This window comes from Perognathus longimembris, chromosome 28, assembly GCF_023159225.1.
Source record: "Perognathus longimembris pacificus isolate PPM17 chromosome 28, ASM2315922v1, whole genome shotgun sequence".
Taxonomy (NCBI): domain Eukaryota; kingdom Metazoa; phylum Chordata; class Mammalia; order Rodentia; family Heteromyidae; genus Perognathus; species Perognathus longimembris.
In genome coordinates this window covers 107,164,250-107,186,012 of record NC_063188.1, presented here as the reverse complement: position 1 = coordinate 107,186,012, position 21,763 = coordinate 107,164,250, and the positions used below count along the sequence as shown (strand labels likewise).

The 21,763-nt window shown below is 36.7% G+C and overlaps 1 protein-coding gene across 2 annotated transcripts in view; it reads left to right on the top strand.

Annotated features, from left to right (window-relative positions):
• The window catches only part of Frmpd4 (FERM and PDZ domain containing 4), a 309,408-nt gene that overhangs the window by 208,900 nt on the left and 78,745 nt on the right, over positions 1 to 21,763 (top strand). For both annotated transcript variants that reach the window (XM_048335948.1, XM_048335949.1), the window contains one exon: positions 18,017 to 18,177. In XM_048335948.1, coding sequence (XP_048191905.1) covers positions 18,017 to 18,177 — 161 coding nt within the window. The remainder of the gene's footprint in view (positions 1 to 18,016; positions 18,178 to 21,763) is intronic.

Sequence of the window (21,763 nt, the reverse complement as noted above, 5' to 3'; positions counted from 1 at the left end):
TGGATCAAGAAAATGTGGTATACGGGCTGGGAATATGGCCTAGTGGCAAGAGTGCTTGCCTCCTACACATGAATCTCTGAGTTTGATTCCCCAGCACCACATATATGGAAAACGGCCAGAGGGGGCGCTGTGGCTCAGGTGGCAGAGTGCTAGCCTTGAGCGGGAAGAAGCCAGGGACAGTGCTCAGGCCCTGAGTCCAAGCCCCAGGACTGGCCAAAAAAAAAAAAAAAAGAAAGAAAATGTGGTATACATGCACAATGGAATTCTATGCTTCTCTCAGAATGAATGAATGGCATTGCCCCATTCATAAAGAAATTGAAAGACTTATAAAAAATCTTATAAAATGAAGTAAGCATGACCCAAAGAAGCATAGGCTCTGTGGTTTCCCTTGTTTGTAATAACTAGTATATGTCTATGATAGTCCTAGAAGATGATCACAATAGCTCAATAGCTATGTAATTATGACCATATAACTTGATGTTAATCAAAACAAGTTCTAAGATATTGAAACAAGATATTGATTATTCTAATCACAGTGACTATTCTTTCATTATTCTCTTATCTGTACTGAAAGGAGAATCTGCTTGAATGGGGTCTGATGTCCTAAATCCTTCAGTTTCCTTCTTCCCATCTCATTTTTCTCTGGCTTACCAGTACCTCTACCTCACTAGGAAGAACACATTCATGTGTGTATCTCTGTGTGTGTGTGTGTGTGTGTGTGTGTGTGTGTGTGTGTGTGTGTGTGTGTGTGTACCAGGACTTGAACCTAAGGTCTTGAACTCTTTCTCAGCTTATTGGTCATTGCTAGTGCTCTACCACTTGAATCATACCTCCAATATAGCTATTTCTCTTCTTTTATTTGGAGATTAGAATTGTATTGATTTTTCTGCCCCAGTACCACGGACCAGCTGGGTCAAGCTGTCTCTGATGGTAGGAGATTGAGAAACACACACACACACACACACACACACACACACACACACACACACAAGAAAGCCCAGACCAAGTGGGCTGACAGGCTCCAGAGGTCTGGGAGACTGAAGCAGCCCATACTGTAGTTCCGTGCACTTATTTATACAGACACTTGCACAAAGAATAGGCAAGGAAAGTGCATGATGTATTCACAGGATGTGTGTGGGCATTTCAACAATTTACATGAAAATGTGTGGCTTATGAATTAAAACTACCTGAGCTTTGTTTTGCCTTCAAAGGCTAAAAGAACTCTATGCCTACAACTCCATTGTTGCTACCTCAGGTCACCAGGCAGAAGTGGCACAGTTCCAAACTGATACTCAACAAACTCATGTCTCTGTTGCTCAACAAACTCGTGTCTCTGGCTCCCAACACACCAGTCCCCCCCCTTTTTATTATTAAGTAGTTGTATGAAAAAGTTGCAATTCCTAAAGCAGGTTATGAGTACAATGCATATTGATACTCGTATCTCAGCCTTCTAAACAGCCAAGTTACAGACCTGAGGTATTGGTGTCTTGGTAGGGTACATCCTTTCATGCATGTGCATGCTAGGGATTGAACACAGGGACTCATGCATGCTAAGCATGAACTCAACCACTGAGCCATATTCTCAGCCTTAGAGTGCACCACTGAAATCACAGAAGTAGCCACCAAATGTCATGGCAGAACCACTGATATGATCTGATGATCCCTGCTGTTGGATATTTCCTAATAAGTTTGAGAATAAAAACTTGATCTTTCTGCTTTCAAACATGGTTATACCAATTTATTCTCCAGAAACAGATCTTAGTAGTGATATGGGAAGTGCTCAGTAACTGCCTCCTAGAATTAAAAAAATTAACACACTGTTCATACTGATTTTTATCAAACATAGCATTCTAGACATTTATTGTTGCCTATATTACTTGTCTTTAATTTCTATTCACCAATAAATGTTCATGTAAGTGTGAATGTTCCCTTGCCAATAAAAAAAATGCATGATCCCTTCCCTCTAAGGGTCCTGGCCAATTCTTCTATAAGAAAAGACAAGCTGCCATGCTGAATCTGCCTGCCAGGCTGCTGCAGAGGATTCCCCTGTTTCTGGACATGGAGGAAGAGCCCATGCCACCCAGCCCATATGCAAGGACTCCATGCCACCGAGCTAGCCCACAGGGGCCTCTCCACCTGCCACCACTTATGCTGCTGCCTGTGTGACCACCACCACCTTCGCTGCTGCCAGGGCTGTTCCTGGCACCAAAGACAACAGCTTGCCACATCAACCCAGTCTGCTTCTGCTACCACAGCTCTTGCAGCCACAGCAAGCCACCTGAACTGGCCCAGGGATATCTGCACTACTGAGAGGGTCCCTAAGAGCCACTATACCTGCAGTCACTCACCCCATTCTGCATGACTGTCATCACTGTTATGCCAATGCTACTACTGGCATCGAAACCAACAATGCCATTGTTGCTACTGGCTCTCTACAAATTCAATGCAATACCCATAAATATCCCAACACCATGCTTTAATGAAGTAGAGGAAGCAATCCCAAATTTCATATGTAGCGATAAAAGACCTCGAGTAGCAAAAACAATCCTAAGCAGGAAGAACAGTGCTAAAGGAATATCAATACCAAATCTCAAACTCTATTACAAAGCTATAGTAATAAAAACTGCTTGGTATTCACACAAAAACAGGCCTAAGAATCAATGGAATAGAACTGAAGACTCAGAAATGAACCTGCAGACCATAGCCACTTAATCTTTGATAAAGGAGCTAAAAAAATATGATGGAAGAGAGATAGCCCCTCCAACCAATGGTGCTGGCAAAATTGGTTAAACACCTGTCACAAACTAAAGCTAGATACTTATATATCACCATGCACCAGAACCAATTAGAAATGAATCAAAGACCTCAAGGTAAAAGCAGATAGCCTGAAAACATTTCAGGAAGGAATAGGAGAAACACTTGGGCTCCTTGGCACAGGTAGAAACTTTCTTAATAAAGGACCAGAAATACAAAAAAAAATCAAAGAAATATTAGACAAATGGGATTGCATCAAACTGCAGAGCTTTTGCATGGCAAAAGACATAGCTAGCAAGATAAATAGAAAGCCCTCAAATTGGGAGATCTTCACTGGCCATACAACAGACAAAGGCCTCATATCTAAAATATACTCAAAAATTAAGTTTCCCCAAAACAAATCCTCAAAGAAATAACTGCCCCATTAATAAGTGGGCTAAAGACTTAAAGAGAGTCTCTCTGAAGAGGAAATGAGAATGGCCAAGAGGCACATGAAGAAATGTTCAACATCACAGGTGGTAAAAGAAATGCAAATCAAAACAACATTGAGATCCACCTCACCCAGTAAGAATGGCCATTATCAAGAAGACTAATAACAAGAGATGCTGGCAGAGATGTGGCCAAAAGGGAACCCGACTACACTTTGGTGGGAATGTAAACTTGTTCAACCACTCTGGAAAGCAGTATAGAGGTTCCTCCAAAGGCTAAACATAGAGCTCCCCTATGACCCAGCAACCCCACTTATGGGCATTTACCCAAAGGATTACAAGCAAGACCACACTAAAGCTACTAGCACAACTATGTTCATCATAGCACAATTTACCATAGATAAAATATGGAACCAACCCAGATGTCCCTCAGTAGACAAATGGATCAAGAAAATGTTGTACATATGCATAATGGAATTCTATGCTTCCATCAGAAAGAATGGCATTGCCCCATTCATAAGGAAATGGGAAGACTTGGGAAAAAATCAAATTAAGTGAAGTGAGCCAAATTCAAACAAAGATAGATTCTATGGTTTCCTTCATTGGTGAAAATTAGTGCATGTTTAGGAAAGTCCTAGAAGAAGATCACAATAACTCAATAGCTAGTAATTTGAACAGATAAGATGATGGTAAGCGAAATGAGCTCCAAGTTATGGTTAAATATGTGGCTTATCATTGTTATTTTCAATGTACAGTGTGAAATTCTGCCGTTTTCTTTTGTCTTTCCTCACCATAGTTTTATCTCTGATGTCACTGAAACTGATGTTGGTACTCTGTGTATTGTATATACATTTATTGGATCTAGGAAAGGGAAGAGGAATATCAAAATGGAGACACAAAGTGTAAAAGGTGAACAAATGCAACAGCAATACTTACAAGACAACATTCTGTAAACATACTGTACAACTGGGGGGGCAGAATAGAGAAGGGAAAAAAGTAAGAGAAAATGAGGAAGGAGGTAACAAGTTTGATAAGAAAGGTACTCACTGCCTTACATATGAAACTGCAACCCCTCTCCACATCACTTTGACAATAAATAAATTAAAATTTTTTAAACAGAAAAAGAAAAGACAAGCTAATAAAAGAATTGAAAATTAATTTAGTCAAATATTTACACGACATAGCAGCCTTCAGAAATTAATACCTAAAACCCCAAGGAGAACAATTCGGTTTTTTGTTTATGTTTTTGGTGGCTTTCTTTTTTTCTTTTTGCTTGTCTAGGGGCTTGAACTCAGGGCCTGGGAACTGTCCTTGAGCTTCTTTGTGCTCAAGAACAATAATTTTCCAAGACCACTACTTTACCACTTGAACTACAGCACCACGTCAACCATTTCTGGGTAGTTTATTGGAGATGAGTCTCATGGTCTTTCCTGTACAGGCTGGCTTCAAACTGTGGTCCTCAGATCTGAGCCACCAGAAGAGCTAAGATTACAGGTATAAGCTACCGACGCCGAGCTAACAATTTGGTCATTTACTTAGATTTGATGAAGCGTGGATAGCTATGTGGAAAAAGGTGCTACATGTAAGCTAACTTACTAGATGGAGACAAGAAAGCCAGTGATGCTTTACTTTTCACAATCCTCTTTGTCTCCCTGTAGCATTCCTTCTTCTCAGGTATAAAGTAAAAATTCTTCTAGAACAAGGATCTTACAACCTACTATGAAACATGGCAGGTCAAAGAATTCCTTTATGGCCATTTCTGCAGAAGGGCTGCAGAAGGTAAGAATAGGTAATATTTAGGTTTTATTCCTAGCTTTAGGAAAGATTTCTGCTTTCTTCAATTCACCTTGTGGAAATTTTCCACTGCCCTTTTCCTTTAGTATGGAAAAGGAAAGGAGAAGGTCAAAGATGCTCAAATATCCTTTCATTCAACGTACATGCCAAAGAGTCTTACTATTAAAGTATCCTTTCTGAGCTTCAATACTTCAGGGTAATACATATATGGTGTTGGTGATGTGTGAAATGAGGTAGGGAACTATCAACTCTGACTAGTACCACAATCAACCCAAAGAAGTGATTTGATTATTATTCCTTCCTTCACATTAGGGTGTCATTAACATAAAAGTTTTCTCCTTAAAACATTGAACTGAACTCAATTAACAAAATTGATTACTAATCTAGCGGTAGGGATTTTCTAGCTTTAGGGAAACTGACAAACATCTTGCCCTTTTAGATCCTAAAACTAGATTCACAAGTCACACTCAATAAGCATTTTCCAGACTCTAAATTCATTGTGTTTAAGGATGACAAAAATCTCTCTGGGTGGAAAACCGATTGTTGATAAAAGATTAATTGTGGAAATGGTTTTCAGTAGTTGGCTTGAGAAATAGAACAGAGTTCTTGAAAGACAAATGAATTAATGGAATCTATTTTGAACATTGATTTACATAAGCCTTAATAGAACTGTGATTAACTGCATTTTATTTCATATAGCTGGAAGCTGGAGTAGACAAAAATGTAGTAGTCTGGATTCTGTTTAAGCCTTATGGTCCTTTGAACTGTAATCATAACAACAGTACACTTATTTATAATGAAAATTAATCAGATACATATTCAATTTAACTTTAGAGAAATCTGTGAACCTTACTTTCAAAGATATGCCACTTTGTGTCTTCTGTAATGTAGTAAGAATTTAATGATGTTTGCACTCAGTTCATTGTATACTGGCTCCGAGACAAGTAGTCGTTTTTAGTCTGAGTTTTCCATTATGTCTGGGTTCTTGCTTGCATAAAAGGCATATGACTGATATTGGACAGCATTCTCACATAGTTCATAGTTTTCTTCTGCAATATCATTTCTTCTTGCTTCTGCTCTCTTTTCCTAACTCCCCTTTATTATTCAACAAGTAGCACCTAACAGTTGCTTTAATGTCAGTTTTTTATGTCTTCATGGCTATATTTACTACTTCCTTTGCTGTTCCTTTCCGTGTCCAACTGGTAGTTTCTAGAATCATTTCAATCATGGTAATTCGATACCATTGACTGCCCCCAGTCCTAGTGTAAGGGATCACCTGCTAGATCTCTGTTTCCCCCTACTGGACTGAATTTTATGAAGGCAAGAACGAATGTAATATGTCCCCATATTTACAGAACCAAGAAGCAGTAAATAGATGGATATTCATTAGAACTTTTCCGAATAAAGGAGTGAATGCATGAATAAAACAGTGACCTGACATTGTTCCCTTTGTCTGGGATATTGTTCTCACAGATATTTTTCCAGATGTTCTCAATTCTGAACAATATTTAGATCTCTTCTCTGGCATCTTATAAAGGCCTTCATCCTCATCTTGTTAAAAGAATTCTTTCCCTCCCTCATTGAGTATATGGGTGTATTTTACTTTAAAATAATTATTACCACTCTAACAATATGATATACATTTATGTTTAATTATTATTGTACAAGGCCTTCTACTAGACTGGCACTTTGGGTACTATTTTATTTGTATTGTGAAGTGCCAGATAGTAAATATTTTATGTCTCCAGTACTATAAGGTTTCTGTTGCAAATAGTGAACTCTACCACCGTTGTATGAAAGCAGCTACAATTCATAAATAAATTGGCATAGCTATATTTAAATAAATCTTTGCTTATAAAGGTGAGGAGAGTTCTGATTTGGCCTATTGGCTGTAATATACAGACCTCTGCATTACCATATAAGCCTATTGGTCTGAATCACAACCATATGCCAAGCACCAGACACACAGAAGGCTTATATTAATAGACTACTCGTTTTGAATATCTGGTAGATGAATTCAGTCCACTAAAAATAACAAAAGAGACTGATTCTGATGGACTTTGAAAAGGCAATTTCTGCCAATGTGAAGGAAAATGGTAGACAAATTCTTTAATTTTCTGAAACCTAAAAGCATTTTCCAAGATTCCATCAAATTGTCAAACCTAGTGATGTTCTTTCCCTTAGATATTGTACAGTAGGTTTCTTGAGTATATTTATTGGATGATATTGGCCAAATATAAAAGTTTACTATGAATATCTCAACAGAGAGACTGATAGGGTATCTCAGTTGAGTAAAAAGAAATGTCATTTTATTTAAATTAGACAAAAAGAAATGGATCTATAATGGTCAATGTATGAGCACAATGTCTCATCTGGAAAATCTGTTTCATCTAGAAAGAAATATTTATTTCACAAGCATATGTTTTTTTAAGTTTTTAGAACTGTTGGTGTATAGGTAAATTTGGTGAATATTATAAAAAATATTAATTGAGTAACTGATATCAATGCAAATGTTCTCAGTGAAAATGTATTTGTTGATCTTGGATGAATATCATGAAAGAAACTACACTTAATTTTCACTGGAAGCCAGCACAAGGCAAAGTCTTTCAGTCCCATCTTCTGGTTGCTCCATGGAAGAGGCAGGCACTCAAAAGAAAACTATACAACAGGGGTCATAATGGTGTAGGACAGGGATCCTCATGAAGTTGTCTAACAGCCAATCTGGAATGGTGTGTTTGTGGGGGGCGGGGGGGCGGGTGGGTGTGTTTATGTGTGAATTGAATTTCATGCACACAGGGATTACATTAGAAAAACACAAAGAGAACCCAAAACAGAGAACATATATAAAGTTGCCTGGTAAAATAGATCTAGGTCTAAAGAAACTGAATTCACCAGGTACAGATTAGGAATGATTATTCTAATACAGAAAAGGTTAAGTGATCATGAGATGGAAATTGAAACAGTAATGTTAGATCAAATCTTGGCTCTATGATTTCTTTTCCAATGTCTTTTTAACTTCTACCAGTAGTTTTTTGTTATTAAGATAAACTTTTATCAGTTTATCACTTTAATACAACATTTTATATAAATTATATACAATTATTAAACTTATATATTCTAGTGCAAGAGTCAGCAAATCATAGCTCACAGGCCAAATCTGAATTCTACCCACTTTTATAAATAAAGATTTAGTGAAATACAGATGCATCCATTTATTACAAACTAACTCTGTAAAAATATCTCTGATCAAAATCAGTTCAGGATTTTTACTCTTGACTTAAATTAGAATTTCTAGTTTATATTCACAAAAAATACATGAACTTCAAGATATGGAAACAAGTGATTTTTTCATTGTTGTTATTTGTAATGTACTATGTATAATTATCTTTTTCTTTCATTTTTCTTCCCTATGGTTTAGCCTCTGTTGTCACTGTATTTAATTTGGTACCTTGGGTATTGTGTATATGTTTATCTGAATTCAGGAAGGGAAAGGGAACATCAAAGTGGAGAGACAAAGGATAAAAGGCAAACCAATTCAACAGCAATACTTACAAGACAATATGTTGGAAATTAACCATACAACTCAAGGTGGGGGAGATTGGGGAGGAGGGAAGTTGGGAGAAAAACAAGGGAGGAGATAACAAGTTTGACAAGAAATATACTCACTACCTTACTTGTGTAAAAGTAAGTAACCCTTCTGTGTATCACATTGACAATTAAATTACATTTAAATAAACAAATTTATAATTATAATAGAACTTTTCTAATACTACAAGTAGATTAGAGGGATATATACGAGCTACTTGGGATGGAGAAAAGACCATCTGCATCTTTAATTCTTCTCCCAAATACTGTTTGGAAGTTTGAGTAGACTCTACCTTGCTCAACCTAAAGTGATGACTTTTACACATTTGAGAAAGGCTTTTCTCATTGTTGTCAAATGTTATTTGGAAGTGTACTTTCCTGCAAGTTGCAAAAGTAAAATAAAATGAAGGCAATCAATCAAGAAGGAAAAGTCTGCCCATCCAGGCAATACTTTATGTACTGTGAACAACAGATGTAGGCACTTTAGAAAGGTTTGGGGTGATTGGATTTTCAACCCCCAAAGGGTTCAATCTTTCAGAGCTCAGAGCAAGAGCATGTGTAAGAACAATCACTCTGTCTGTCCCTTAGTTTCTCAAACCTTGGGCCACTCCGTTCCATTTCACTTACTGGGATAGGATTAGGCAATTGAGGTGAAAATGCAACATTTTCTGTGAGTATTCTACTTTCATTTTTAAGTGTCTAAAAATGCCATTATATATTTTCAAATGGGAAAGCTAGATCTTGCTGGAGCAAACTTTGGTAGATCAGTGATTCTGCCCATCAGGTTTGAATACGCAAACCACTTTAAGGGCTCTTATAAGTCAGGAACCACGTGGCTCATAAGAAATGTTCGTGTGTTTAACCTTGATTCTACTGTTAAAGAAAATGTTTTCAGTGTGTACAACCTCAAATAATTATTAATGTACTCGTAATTTTGCATCATGTGTGCAGGACTTTATATTTTCTGAATAAATTTTTTCTGTGTGTATTTTCTGAATAAATTTTCTATATCTCCATATAAAATAAGTAATATATTCTAAATATATTTTATAGTGTGTTATCTATATATAGCGCAATGTATAAAATCTATATAATATACATTAATGTATAAAATACATTAAAATCAGATGTCAAACTAATATGAAATGAACTGGGCATGATGACCCATGCCCTATAACCCCAACCTTAAGAGCTTTAGCCAGGAAGATTTTAATTAAGGCCAGCTTGGGCTACATAGAACGATCCTATACATAAACAAACAGAAAAAAGTCTCAACAAAACACAAGAAGAAATTAATGTGATGTATACATTTAACCACATTGAAACAGTTTAGCATCACTGATGTCTTAAAATTATTTAATATTTTAAATGACAGTTAAATGATTGAGGATGCTAATTTATTTTTAAACATGCTGCTTTATCACCTCATTGAATAAAAATTGAAAGATCACTTTATTTCTTTACCTATTTTTAATCAATGTCATTGGGGAAATACAAAGAAACCACAGAAATATATGAAGAAGCTAATGAACAAAGCAGGGCGTTGAAGTGTTCACTTCATCACTATTTTTCTCTCTTGTCTATGCAATGAATTAAAATGAAATTCATCTGGAAAATTTCCATCTTCTTTGATGTCTGTCAACTTGAAAATGTTTCATTTTCTTGTATTTAATAAATGAGTTCACAGTCTATGAAAGTGCTTCATCTCAAAGATTTTCTTTTTGTTTATATGCATGTCTCAGGGCTTGAACTCTGGGCCAACATGCTGCCCCTTAGCCTTTTTGTTCAAAGCTGGTGCTCTAACACTTCAGTGACAGGTCCACTTCTGTCTTTCTACTCTTTAATTGGAGATAAGAGGGTCATGGACTTTCCTGTCTTGGCAGGCTGACATCCTACCACAATCCTCATATCTCAGCCTACTGAGGATCTAGGATTATAGCCAATGATCCATCAGCATCTGGAAATCATCAGAAAAAAAATTTAAACAGATTAGAAAAAGCCATTTCCAAGTTTTTGAAAATTATAGTCTTCATCTGTACATATTTGCAGAATGACCAATAAAACTATCACATGTTTTATCTGAGCATCTTTTTCCCTCATTCTTATCACAATCCAAGTTAATTTGAAACAGTAATTACTTTCTTCCCTCATTACTATAATACTTAGTTTACCATCAAAGACAACTCTGTACATTCATTGTCATAATTAGATAAAGGTCTCCAAATAAAACAAAAAATGTTCATAGCCACTCTAATGGTTTGGCTTGGAAATCAACTACAGTGTTCAAATGTGATAGCATTAGGGTCTCTGCTGCCTTAGGTTTCATTGAATTCTTATAAAGTGGAAGCCTTGTTTTGTTCCAGCCAAAACTGTTACTCCATGATGATAGACTTTGTACTTATGCTAGTAATGTATCATTCTGTGAGCCATCATCTTATAATAGTTTCTAATATCTTGTATATCTTGTGAGGTTTTTTTGCTCACTGTTCCCTTATATTGTTATGCACAATTAATAAATATTGTCAGATTATTTACAAAGAACTTGAGATATCTTTATTGGCTGACATTAAATGTGCACATTATTTTGGAGCGAACTGAAGTGAACTTTATCCATTTAAGAGAAGCTCTGATTTGAAAGTCCTTTGAAAGTATCCAGCCCAATTCCTCGATTTGTGATTTAAAGGTTAATCATTCTGAATTTTCCTGGCTTTCAAGTACTATGTAAGTTTCTGAGCTTCACTAAATGGTTTTAGATCTTTAAGTTCTCCTGCCATGTTGCAGGTATTGACTGACCATGGCCTGTGGAATTGATTAGTGAAGGTTAAGTTCACCTGAACCTCCAATATGCATGTTCATGTAGGTAAAAAGCATGTGCTCTCTGTGTTATATGAGTTGAAAACCCATTATGTGGTGTTATTTATGTTTTAAAAATCCAACTCATCTTCAATGGATGGATTTGTTTTGGCTCTTTTGATCCCAGATGACTAAGGCTTGCCAAGACTTACTCAAAAAAATGAAGTTGTTATAAAACACACACATTATAACATGAATGGAATCCCCATAGACTTAAACAGGCAAGTGGCATCAGGGGGAAGTGACAGCAAGAGGTAGTTCCAGGTACATGAGTACTTGTCCATATCAATACATTGTGTTCTGATGGTTTGGCCATTCAAAAGTAATGATGTTGAATATTTTTTTGCCAGTTCTGGGGCTTGAACTCAGGGTCTGGCACTGTGCCTGGCTTCTTTTTGCTCAAGGCTAGCACTCTACCACTTGAGCCACAGCGCCACTTCCGGCTTTTTCTATATATGGGGTGCTGAGGAATGGAACCCAGGGCTTCATGCATGGTAGGCAAGCCCTCTGCCACTAGGCTACATTCCCAGCTCAATTATGTTGAAGATTCTGAAGTTCAGGAAATCTTTTGCAGAACAGAAATACTAGAAGGCCTTGGAAGTCTCAGTCCTGATTGCATGCTGCTATGAAACCTTGGTCCAAGAATATCAAGTCCCTGAGGTTCACGGAGTACCCCTTTTGTGTGTGGGCGGGGGGGGGGGGGGGAGGGAGGACTTCATCCATGAGTCTTGGTACCATGCTTAACCAAGCTATTTCCTCGGACATTCCCACCTCACTGGCATCTTCTATCTTGCCTTCTTCAATGTTTCCCAGACTTTCAGGGACCAAAGTCAGTTTCAATCAACCTCTGTTTTGTACCTTGGTAAACACATCTTTCTTGAAGAATTACAATAGGCATGTACTGCTTTAGACCCAAGAGACAGAAATAATGAGAACAAAGCAAAATTATTTTCACTGTGCTATGTTTTCCATGTATATCATCGTAGTTTTGACTTGTTAGAAAACATTTATGGGTACTAATTTGTATTGTAACTTCTCTCACTTGGAACCCCTCAATTTAGCAATCCATTGTTTGCTTATTTTTGTTTATTTAAATTCTTGTTTTAGGCACCATTGTTTTTCTTAGCTTAGTACCATTGGCCAAAGTGTTTCCTGTCAGACCTTCCCCAGGCCCTAATCAGGATTAAGAATTGCTGACCTTTACATTGATAGCTACCATTACCTAAAAACAGTCAGGGATGTTAATTCACTTTTTCCCAGCATTCCAGGTCACTATATAGAATAAACCATGTAGTTTCCATGGCAACCATGCTATCCAGGGTGAGGAGAAATTTCTTTTGAAAATCTCTGTGGTGTTTGTGCAGTGTAACATACTTAATTGTGAATGATGTGAGAAATGGGGTTAGGGGTGAGACTCCTTTTGGAGTGAGGAATTTCAAGGTTCTTAAATGCTATTGAAAGCATAATGTGAGTTTTTGATGCATAGCAAGTATCTCCCAAATTCAGTGTAATAAAATCATTGCTTATTACCCCTCCTTCAGCTGATTAATCTAGACTGGGACCTGGGCAGCTATGCTGACCATAGCTTCTCATAGATGTTTAGGCTCTTATTTATTTTTCATGAATACAGGCTGAAGGGGAAATAGTACCTTGATGATAGTGACAGAGAACATGCTTCATGCCTAAACATACAAGTGTTTTTTCCCTTGTCATATATGGAATCAAACATGTGACATGCATTGTGCAATATAATATTAACAGTCAAAAAGATGGAGACATTTAGACACATAAAGTGGAAGGCACTGGAAAGGAAGGTGGCATCTGGTGACAAAATCACAACCTGGGGAGATAAGGAAGATGAGCTCCGTTTCCTACACAAACTAATTCTTCTAAGACAGAAAGGGGAACAGATTTTGATCCCTGATGTTCTTGAGAAATTATCACTTGACCATCCTTGATGTTCATTTCATATAATAACCTTCTCAGGACAAGACTAGACACAGAAGTTTGTTTATATTCCTTTTAATTCCAGACTTATCCACTCAAGTGACCTGTGTACCATCGCCTATTCAGAATGCTTAATCCCCCACACCAAAGGTGATGATTCTAAATTTGGTTCTTCCTTCTAGAACCTTCTTACCCCACATATATGCCAGAAAGGATCTTGCTGGCTGTAATGTCTCTATCAGAAGCATGGATATTAGGTTTTCTTACGTTATATTTTCTTATAGGCAGTCATCCTTTGTGATACATTGAATGGACCAACCTTCTATTGCTGCTGAGGAAGATAGGGTCTAATAGCTTAGACAAAGTCCTTTCCTTTGGTTCTTGGGAGTCATGCAGCAGGATTGCTATTGTTGCATTGGAAATGAAATATGTCAGAAACCAAAAGACTGCTTAATTCATCTTAATGGAAGATACATTTTCCATTTTACTTCATTTAATCTGTATTTTCAGGTCATAGATTCCTTGCTTATGTATATGAGCTTGTTGGAGAACTATGGAGCAGAGCATAGAGGTTTAATTTAGCATATGTCTTTACTTGTTGTCACTATCAGCATTCACTGAAGCATGTTCAACAGGTAAAAAGATGTTGTTTTTTTTCCACTCATTATAAAAGAATGCAAACATCCTTACAAAAATATTGCAAGTTCAGGGCCAAAAAGTGCTTTTGTTAGTACAAAGAACAAGATACTTCATGGAAGAACACTTTTGTATGGATTCTTTCATATTGGAAGGGTGACAGCGGTTGATTATTTTTAGATCATTTATTCTGAAACCACAACTGGTTGAGCAAGTCAATGATAATGCTACCAGAAGGTTATGTTCAATATGTAAGCAAAGCAAAGATAATTCAAAAGTTGTTAAATAAAGTCTAAAATGTTAGACTAAGTAATGTCCACAAAATACACATCTGGTTGTCTTTCTAACCTTCTTTGGACATGAAAACAGCCATGAAGTGATATGATCCATCAGACTGTTTTGAAATAGGGGCCATCAGCATTTGAAGAAAGGATTTAAACCTGTAGAAGCCTTTATTATAGAGTATAATCAATGCTTTTTATTTTCCCATGACTCTAGCTTACTCTTCAACTCTGTACTCATTAGCCATGCAATGGTCAAGAAACATGGCTAAGTAATTCAGTTACTAGAGAACTTGGATTTTTACTGTGCCTTCTTTGATTCTTTTTGCTCTGGTACAATATTGCGTTGTGATTATCATAATTTTGTATTGTTTGAATAATTGCATTTTATATTTTTTCATTGAAAGCCATAGCACTTACCTAGGATTTCTGAGAAATTTAAGTAAGAGAGTTGAACTGTGGATATTTGAAATGTTGAGTTGTTCTTATATCTGAGTACTGAATGAACATATAATTTCTGAAACTAATTTTTATTCATTGATCTCTAGAGAAAAAAAGATAATTGTTTTTTGAATGCTTACCATGTGTTAGAATTTTTGCTAAGTCCATTACATTATTCATTCATTTACTTTTCATAATCTTACAAGATTATTGTGATTGTTATTATTTTTCCAGATGAACAAAAAGAGACGGAGTGTTCAAGTTTCTAGCATAAGTTTCCAGCTCTATGAGAAATAGCTTCCAATTAGAGTAAAAGCCCGACAGTTTCTACCACTTCTGTCACTCTCACCCTGGTCTAAGTCATTATGATCTCCCATCAGAATGGAGGTAGTGAGGCCTAAAATGTTCCCCTTGCTTCTACAGTTGTCCCTCTGTTCTGCTGTCAGTATACCAGCTAAGGCACATTCCCCATATTCAAAATCTTCTGGTAGCTTCCTGTTTCAGTTACAACAAAAAACTAACTTTTTCGAAGACCCCACGTGATCTGCACTCATCCCTCATTGCTCATTCCAGCCCTCCTCATTGCTACAAACCTCCCACCCCACCCACCATTGAGCTGTTGCTAAGCAGGCTCTCTCTTACTTCAGACTGACATAGCCCTTATGTGAGTATTGCTTGTGAGATGTTTCCTCGGCATCTCCTATCACTTCTCACTCTGCAACACTCTCTCCTCCCTCCTTGTGTGAATTTTCTCCATAGTATTTATCATAACCTGATATACCACGTGTTTTTTGAATTGATTGGTTTATTCTGTGTCTCTAACCACTAATGTGAATGTTTTATTTTGTTTTTGTCTGCGTTCTTTCCTCTTACAGTCTCAGAACAGAGAATCCAGTGGGTGTTTAATAAATTGACTAAATGAATAAATGACTGTATTGTAGAGTTGATTTGGAAAATTAGCTAACATATGGAAAGCATTTAGAACAAACAATGCTTAACATGAAATTAATGTCTAATAAATGTCATTTTGTGTTATATAATAATATAATAGTTATTAAATGAATGATGCATGAAAACATTAGATACTGTTACTTTATTGTGTGGTTAAAAGTGGATAATCAAGCTGCGAATGTCTTACACATTCTAATTTACATTAGCAATGATTGCTGCAGGAGATTATGGGGAAGATCACTCATGTTCTCTCTTCCTAGTATCTAGAAGCCACACTGCAACCTACCTTTTTCTGTGCCTAGTTACTTTGCTCTCATCATTTTCACAGACAGGTATTTGAAGTCAAGCAGATCCCATCATAGGACAGTTTACAAGGATAAAGAAAAGTTAACTAGGTGGTGGGGGTGTAGCTCAGTGGTGAAGTGCTTTCTAGAATTCACAAGACCCTAAATTTTATCCTCAGCATAGAAAAAAACTAATAAAAATAAGGTAACAGATGAGTGTTTCACATGGCACAAAACATGTTAATTCTCTTTGGCACAGCATTCCAGAGCACTTGAAACTAAATTTAAAAGGTATTCCCTTCTTGTTTAAAAGGGGTTTTAAACTTCTATTTTCTAGATAGCGATATACACTTCAAGGATAGATCATAGAGAATTTTCATCAATCTTCTTAAACTCTTATTCATTACACAGAAAGACAATGAAGTTCTTTTTCCTTGTCTTTCTTTATTATATTTGGACAAGATGTTGTCCATATGGAATGTACAATAGCATCATCCAAGGTATATTTAAATCATCATCTTTTAATTATTGAAAACTGAAGAGAAAAAATTGAATTAATTCCATAATCTCAACTCATGTTACTTCAAGAAGATTCCTAGTGTTCAAATTGATCATTCTTCCCCAAAAGAAGACTTCCTTAGACAATATGCATGAATAAAGATTTCATTGAATTAGGGAAGCTGGTTCTTGTTGGAGGGTGGTACTTGAGCCACATCCCAACCTGGGAAGTGATCTTTAAACCTACTCTCTAGCCTGTCAGCCAGGCAGTGTGAGCGACAATAAGCCATGTTCGTTTGGTTTTGCTGGTGCTGGGGCTTAAACTCAAATTATAACACTCTACCACTTGGGCCACAGCTCCAAATTTTGGCTTGTTGTGGTTAATAGAAGATAGGAGTCTCACAGATTTTCCTGCCTGGACTGGCTTTGAACTGAACATATCTCAGCCTCCTGAGTAGCTACGATTACAGGCATGAGCCACTGGTGCACAGAAAATCAACCATGGTTTGGTGTTTTTGGTTTTTGGGTTTTGGGTTTTTTTGAATCTCAATTTCCTTGTTGGGAAAATTCAGGTAGTAATCCCTATTTTCATTCACCATAGCATTTTGAAGATTTCTAAATTCTATACAGTTTTCAAGTTTGGATTGTTGACAAGTCTTCTGAAGCTGAAGTATTAATGAAAAAATCAAGTAAATCACTGAACACTCTTTTCAGAAAGTAAATGCCAAGAGTTAAAATCTTGGCTTCCTTGGAAAGAACAATGCATTTGTTACCACTAAAATAATCCATGTAACTTCAATTTCACTGTTGCTAGAAGCTATAAATGTTACCTACTTAATGTCCACCACCCTCTGAGACTGTTGCACCACGTCTCAGTTCTAGCTTTTCCATGAAGAAATAATTTTCGTAGTATTTATTGGTACAATTATTTATTGAAAATTTATCATGCACACAATACTATTTCCAGAGACCTAAGAAAAATCAGTGACTATATCTAATTTTCTAGAGCTTGGAATAGAGTTCAGTGAAGGAGCACTTGCCTCCCATGAATGATTTATGACACCTGGGGTTCAGTCTCCAGTACCATAAAACAACAAAAAAAGGAAACAAAAACACTAAATTCTTTTCTCTCGTTGGGTATATAATTTTTTTTCCAAAACCTAGCATAAAACTAGATAGTTTCTATAGTACACTTGCTCATGATTAGAGCTATGGGAAGAGAGCAGAAAGTAAAGGGGTTTGGTGCCATCGGAGCTATTTTGGAATGGTTCTCATTAAGAAAGTGATATTCATGCAAAGGCTAGGTAGAAGTCAGGGTGAGCCACGGAGACATCTGCAGAACATACATTCCATGTTAGACTAGCCACTACAATGACCTAAATCAGAGCTGGGCCAAGAGTTTTGGAACAACAAGAAGCCCATGAAAGAAGGCAACCATGTATCTCCCTAGATCTTTCCCACTCTCTGACAGAGACTGTGCATCAAAACTAGAGAACACATGATTGCAGGGCCAGGGCCCAATACCTACATTGATGCCTCTTTTCTCCCATGTGCTTTTCCACAGTCACATGACACAGGCTATCCCATTTGATGACCCTCGATTTGAGAGCTGCCAAATCATCCCTCCAGCTCCTCGGAAGGTGGAGATGAGGAGGGATCCTGTGCTGGGATTTGGTTTTGTGGCAGGGAGTGAAAAGCCCGTGGTTGTTCGCTCAGTAACACCAGGTAAGGATCAATGCCTTCTCCATTTGATCTCATGGAATTGTCACACTGCCAAAATGATGATTCTTCATTATCATAATTGTCTAGCCTTTGAAGGTTAGGTGAATTTTTCTACTACCTGGATAGATTCCTCCCCGCCCCCCCAAAAAAAGACAGGAATATCTCCTAAATCTCAGTTTAAAACTGTCAAATCTGTCATATCATTTGACTCAGAGAAAATACTGATCCATCATTTGTAATGATGGAAATGACCCACTTCTGAATATATGAATGCAAACTATCAGAGACAGATACTACACTATATGTAATCACTTGACGAATTCTGTAGGAAAAAAAATATTGAGAAGTACTGTTTAGGTTATAGTACAATTCGCTCATTGGGATAGTTGAATTTTCTTACAAATATGTGCTTCTTTTCCTTCTCACTAGAGATAGCCCGTATTTTCCTCTCCCCTTTGCTATTGGACTGGACCAGATGACTAAACACCTGGCCAATTGGTAGCCTGGAGATTATTGCAGCCTGACCTATAGTTTGAAGCAGAACCGCCCAGGTGGCCAGGCTTTTCTCATACCAAAGACTGACAAGCATAAGTAGAAACAATGATTGAACCCCCTATTGCATTTTGTGGTGGTTTGTTCTTAGCAAATTCTGATTGATTCAATACAGATCAAATCTTTTGTATTCTATAATAAAATAATGGACTTTATCTCAATCATTCCTATGAGAGTATACAGATAACCACTTATAAACACAGCTGAATACAATAGACTATGATGAAATTTCTCTGCAGACAATATGCTTTTGGTTATTTATTATGTAATTGTGTAAGGTACTTAGGTTTCTTTTCAGAAAAAAAAGAAAACTGTATTTCATTGATCTCCATGATTTTGCAAGTCAGCGACAGAATTCAGTAATAAAATCCTATATTTAAGTCCCAGATTCTAGCATCAGACTGCTTGCATCTGTCACAGCTTCTTATTAGGATTGTTAGCTTGCCTGCAAAATCCCTGCTTGTGGGATGTAACTTCTCTATGTCAGCCATGTAGTGCAAAATTATTGTTTTAGAGAGATACTTCTCTTCCCATAATTCTGGGTTTTTTTCCATTGGAGTGCTTGGGATCAAACTGTTCTTTATTATGATTATTGAACTCTCAAATATTTGGCCAGCTGAGTCTGTCAATGAAGGGAAATAGAAGTGAGCGAGTGTGCTGGAATTGATTTTCAAAGTTGATTAAATTTATAATTTTGCATTATTTTGACACAACATGCCCCAGGCAAGCACCACAAATATGATCAACAACTTTGAGCTTGTGCTAAAAAGAGTTAAGTCTTGTTTTCATTCCTAACAAGGTCTCACCACTCATCTTCTTGCTCTGCAGAGCTTTATATTTCATTCAATGTGGATTATTATTTTAGTTCTCTACATGACTGTTAAGCTTGATGCAATTGAGAATTTTATGCTCAAAATAGATTTATTGTTTTTACTATAACACATAGGCCTTGTAAAAATATGAACAATGTGGTAATATAGCAGAGAAGGTAAAGCCAGTCACCTGGCAGTGTAGATGAGAAAGTAAAACAGTCACCTGAACTCTGTGAAAGAGAACCATCATTCACATAGACACAGAGAGCATTCATGATTCTGTGCATATACAAATTCAGACATTATGTATCATATATGCAATATATTACTTATGTACATGAGTACATTTTTTTCTGCATGGAATCATATTTGGCATACTGTATATAATATTTGAATAGTTTTAAATCTCTGGTTATGAAATTCTCGAAGGTATGTGTCTGATTTTACATTTTCTCATATTGTCTTAACACTTCATTTTTTCCTTGCTCTCAACCCACCATTACTTTGAAGACAATAATGCCTATTAGAAAATTTTGAGAAGAGTAGAAAAGAAGCAAAGCTGGGTCAAAATACTTTGCCTAACTTTTTGGAATGAAAAATGTCAGTCAAATAAATGTGGCTATCATCAGAACAATTCTACTCAACTGCAAAGTTATTTCAGGGTTGTGACCAGATTTTCTATAAGAAACAATTCAGTCATCCCAGAAAACAGAATGAGCCAATTCTCTTAAAGAGGCATTGCCTTGTATTCTGGAAGGGTTTGTGTTTCTTCCAGAATTCTTGGTTGAAGTCACTTGATTAAACAAGAAAATTTCAATTTAAAGGTATAAATCAAATGTAAGAATATGTCCTATTGGACTGAGAATGGTTTTCTCCTCAGAAGCATTCATATTCCTTTTTAAAATAATTGCTTTGAATTTTTCTGTATTTTCCCTGCATTTTAACCCTACGTTGGATAAACTGGTGTAGCTGCTTGCATACTTTTCTAATAGTTCTCCATAGTTTCACATAATCCAATAAATTTCTCAAGTGCTTTTCTCCATTCTTTGTGTGTAAATACTGAATCTCAATTCTTAGTTCTCTGAAATGAATAATTTCTACTACTGGTATAAGTACATGTTAGTTTCCCTGCCTTATACCCCACAGAAAGAAGACAAATTTAGTCTAGAACATGAGGAACACATTTGCATGCTTTGGGATGGATAATAAGTAACTGAGTGGCCTTCAGTTCTACTTACTGGACATGAAGTATCCATTTCAATTACTAAACAAAGTAATTGTGATATTATTGAGAAGATAACATTATATTTTCACCTATTAACTCTGGAAGTATAGTGAAAAGTATGGCAACACACTGTAGTAGATCAATACTTGGAAGGTAATTGCAGCTATCTAGATATGTAAACTACTTTAAATAATTATCTTGGCAGCTTTATTTAAATAAAGACAGGTGTTTCATGTAGAAGCAACTTTGTGTGTTGGGAAACTTGGCAATATCCAAGGTTTGGAATATTAGTGCAAGTACAAAAGACATACTGGCCATTCTGAACATGAAAGGTTCTCCAAACCTAAAAAGACCTAATTCTAGCTTCATGCCAATTCTATCACCCATGTGAATCTCAGTACTATCATGATATGGAAGGAATTTCAGTGCTCAGTTTAGTTACTAGGCAAAGCGTTTATTCAATTACCTGCTATACAAATGCTCGACATACATTAATTCCCTACTCTCTCCTCTGAGAACCAACTGAAAGACCAAAGCACCCTTTGTCATCCAAGAGTTATTGGACCCTCACATTTGGGCCTGGATGTTCTGTTAAACATGAACATATTCACCAAATAGCAATAGCAGATAAGGTCACACTCTGTGACTATGTTGGATCAAAATACCACAAGAAAACTTTTTGTGTAATTACACTTAAACACCAATATCCAAACATACTCCAAACTATGAATGTAATCAACCATACCCCTCTGCCAGATGACGTCACACAAGTGACTTCTGCATCATTATCAATTACATTTAGCTTGGCTTCCTTTAGCTTACTTTTCAGGCTCATGACAGAATTACTCCCATTTCCTGCCAGAATCCTAAAACACATCTATGATTCTGCTTCAACCACATCTAACCCAAGGCAAAGTGTTGTAAATCCTTCCCAACTACCTGATTCAGTGTGTTGTCTGCCTACTTGTGGTAGCAAATGGGATTTTATTCAAATATAGCC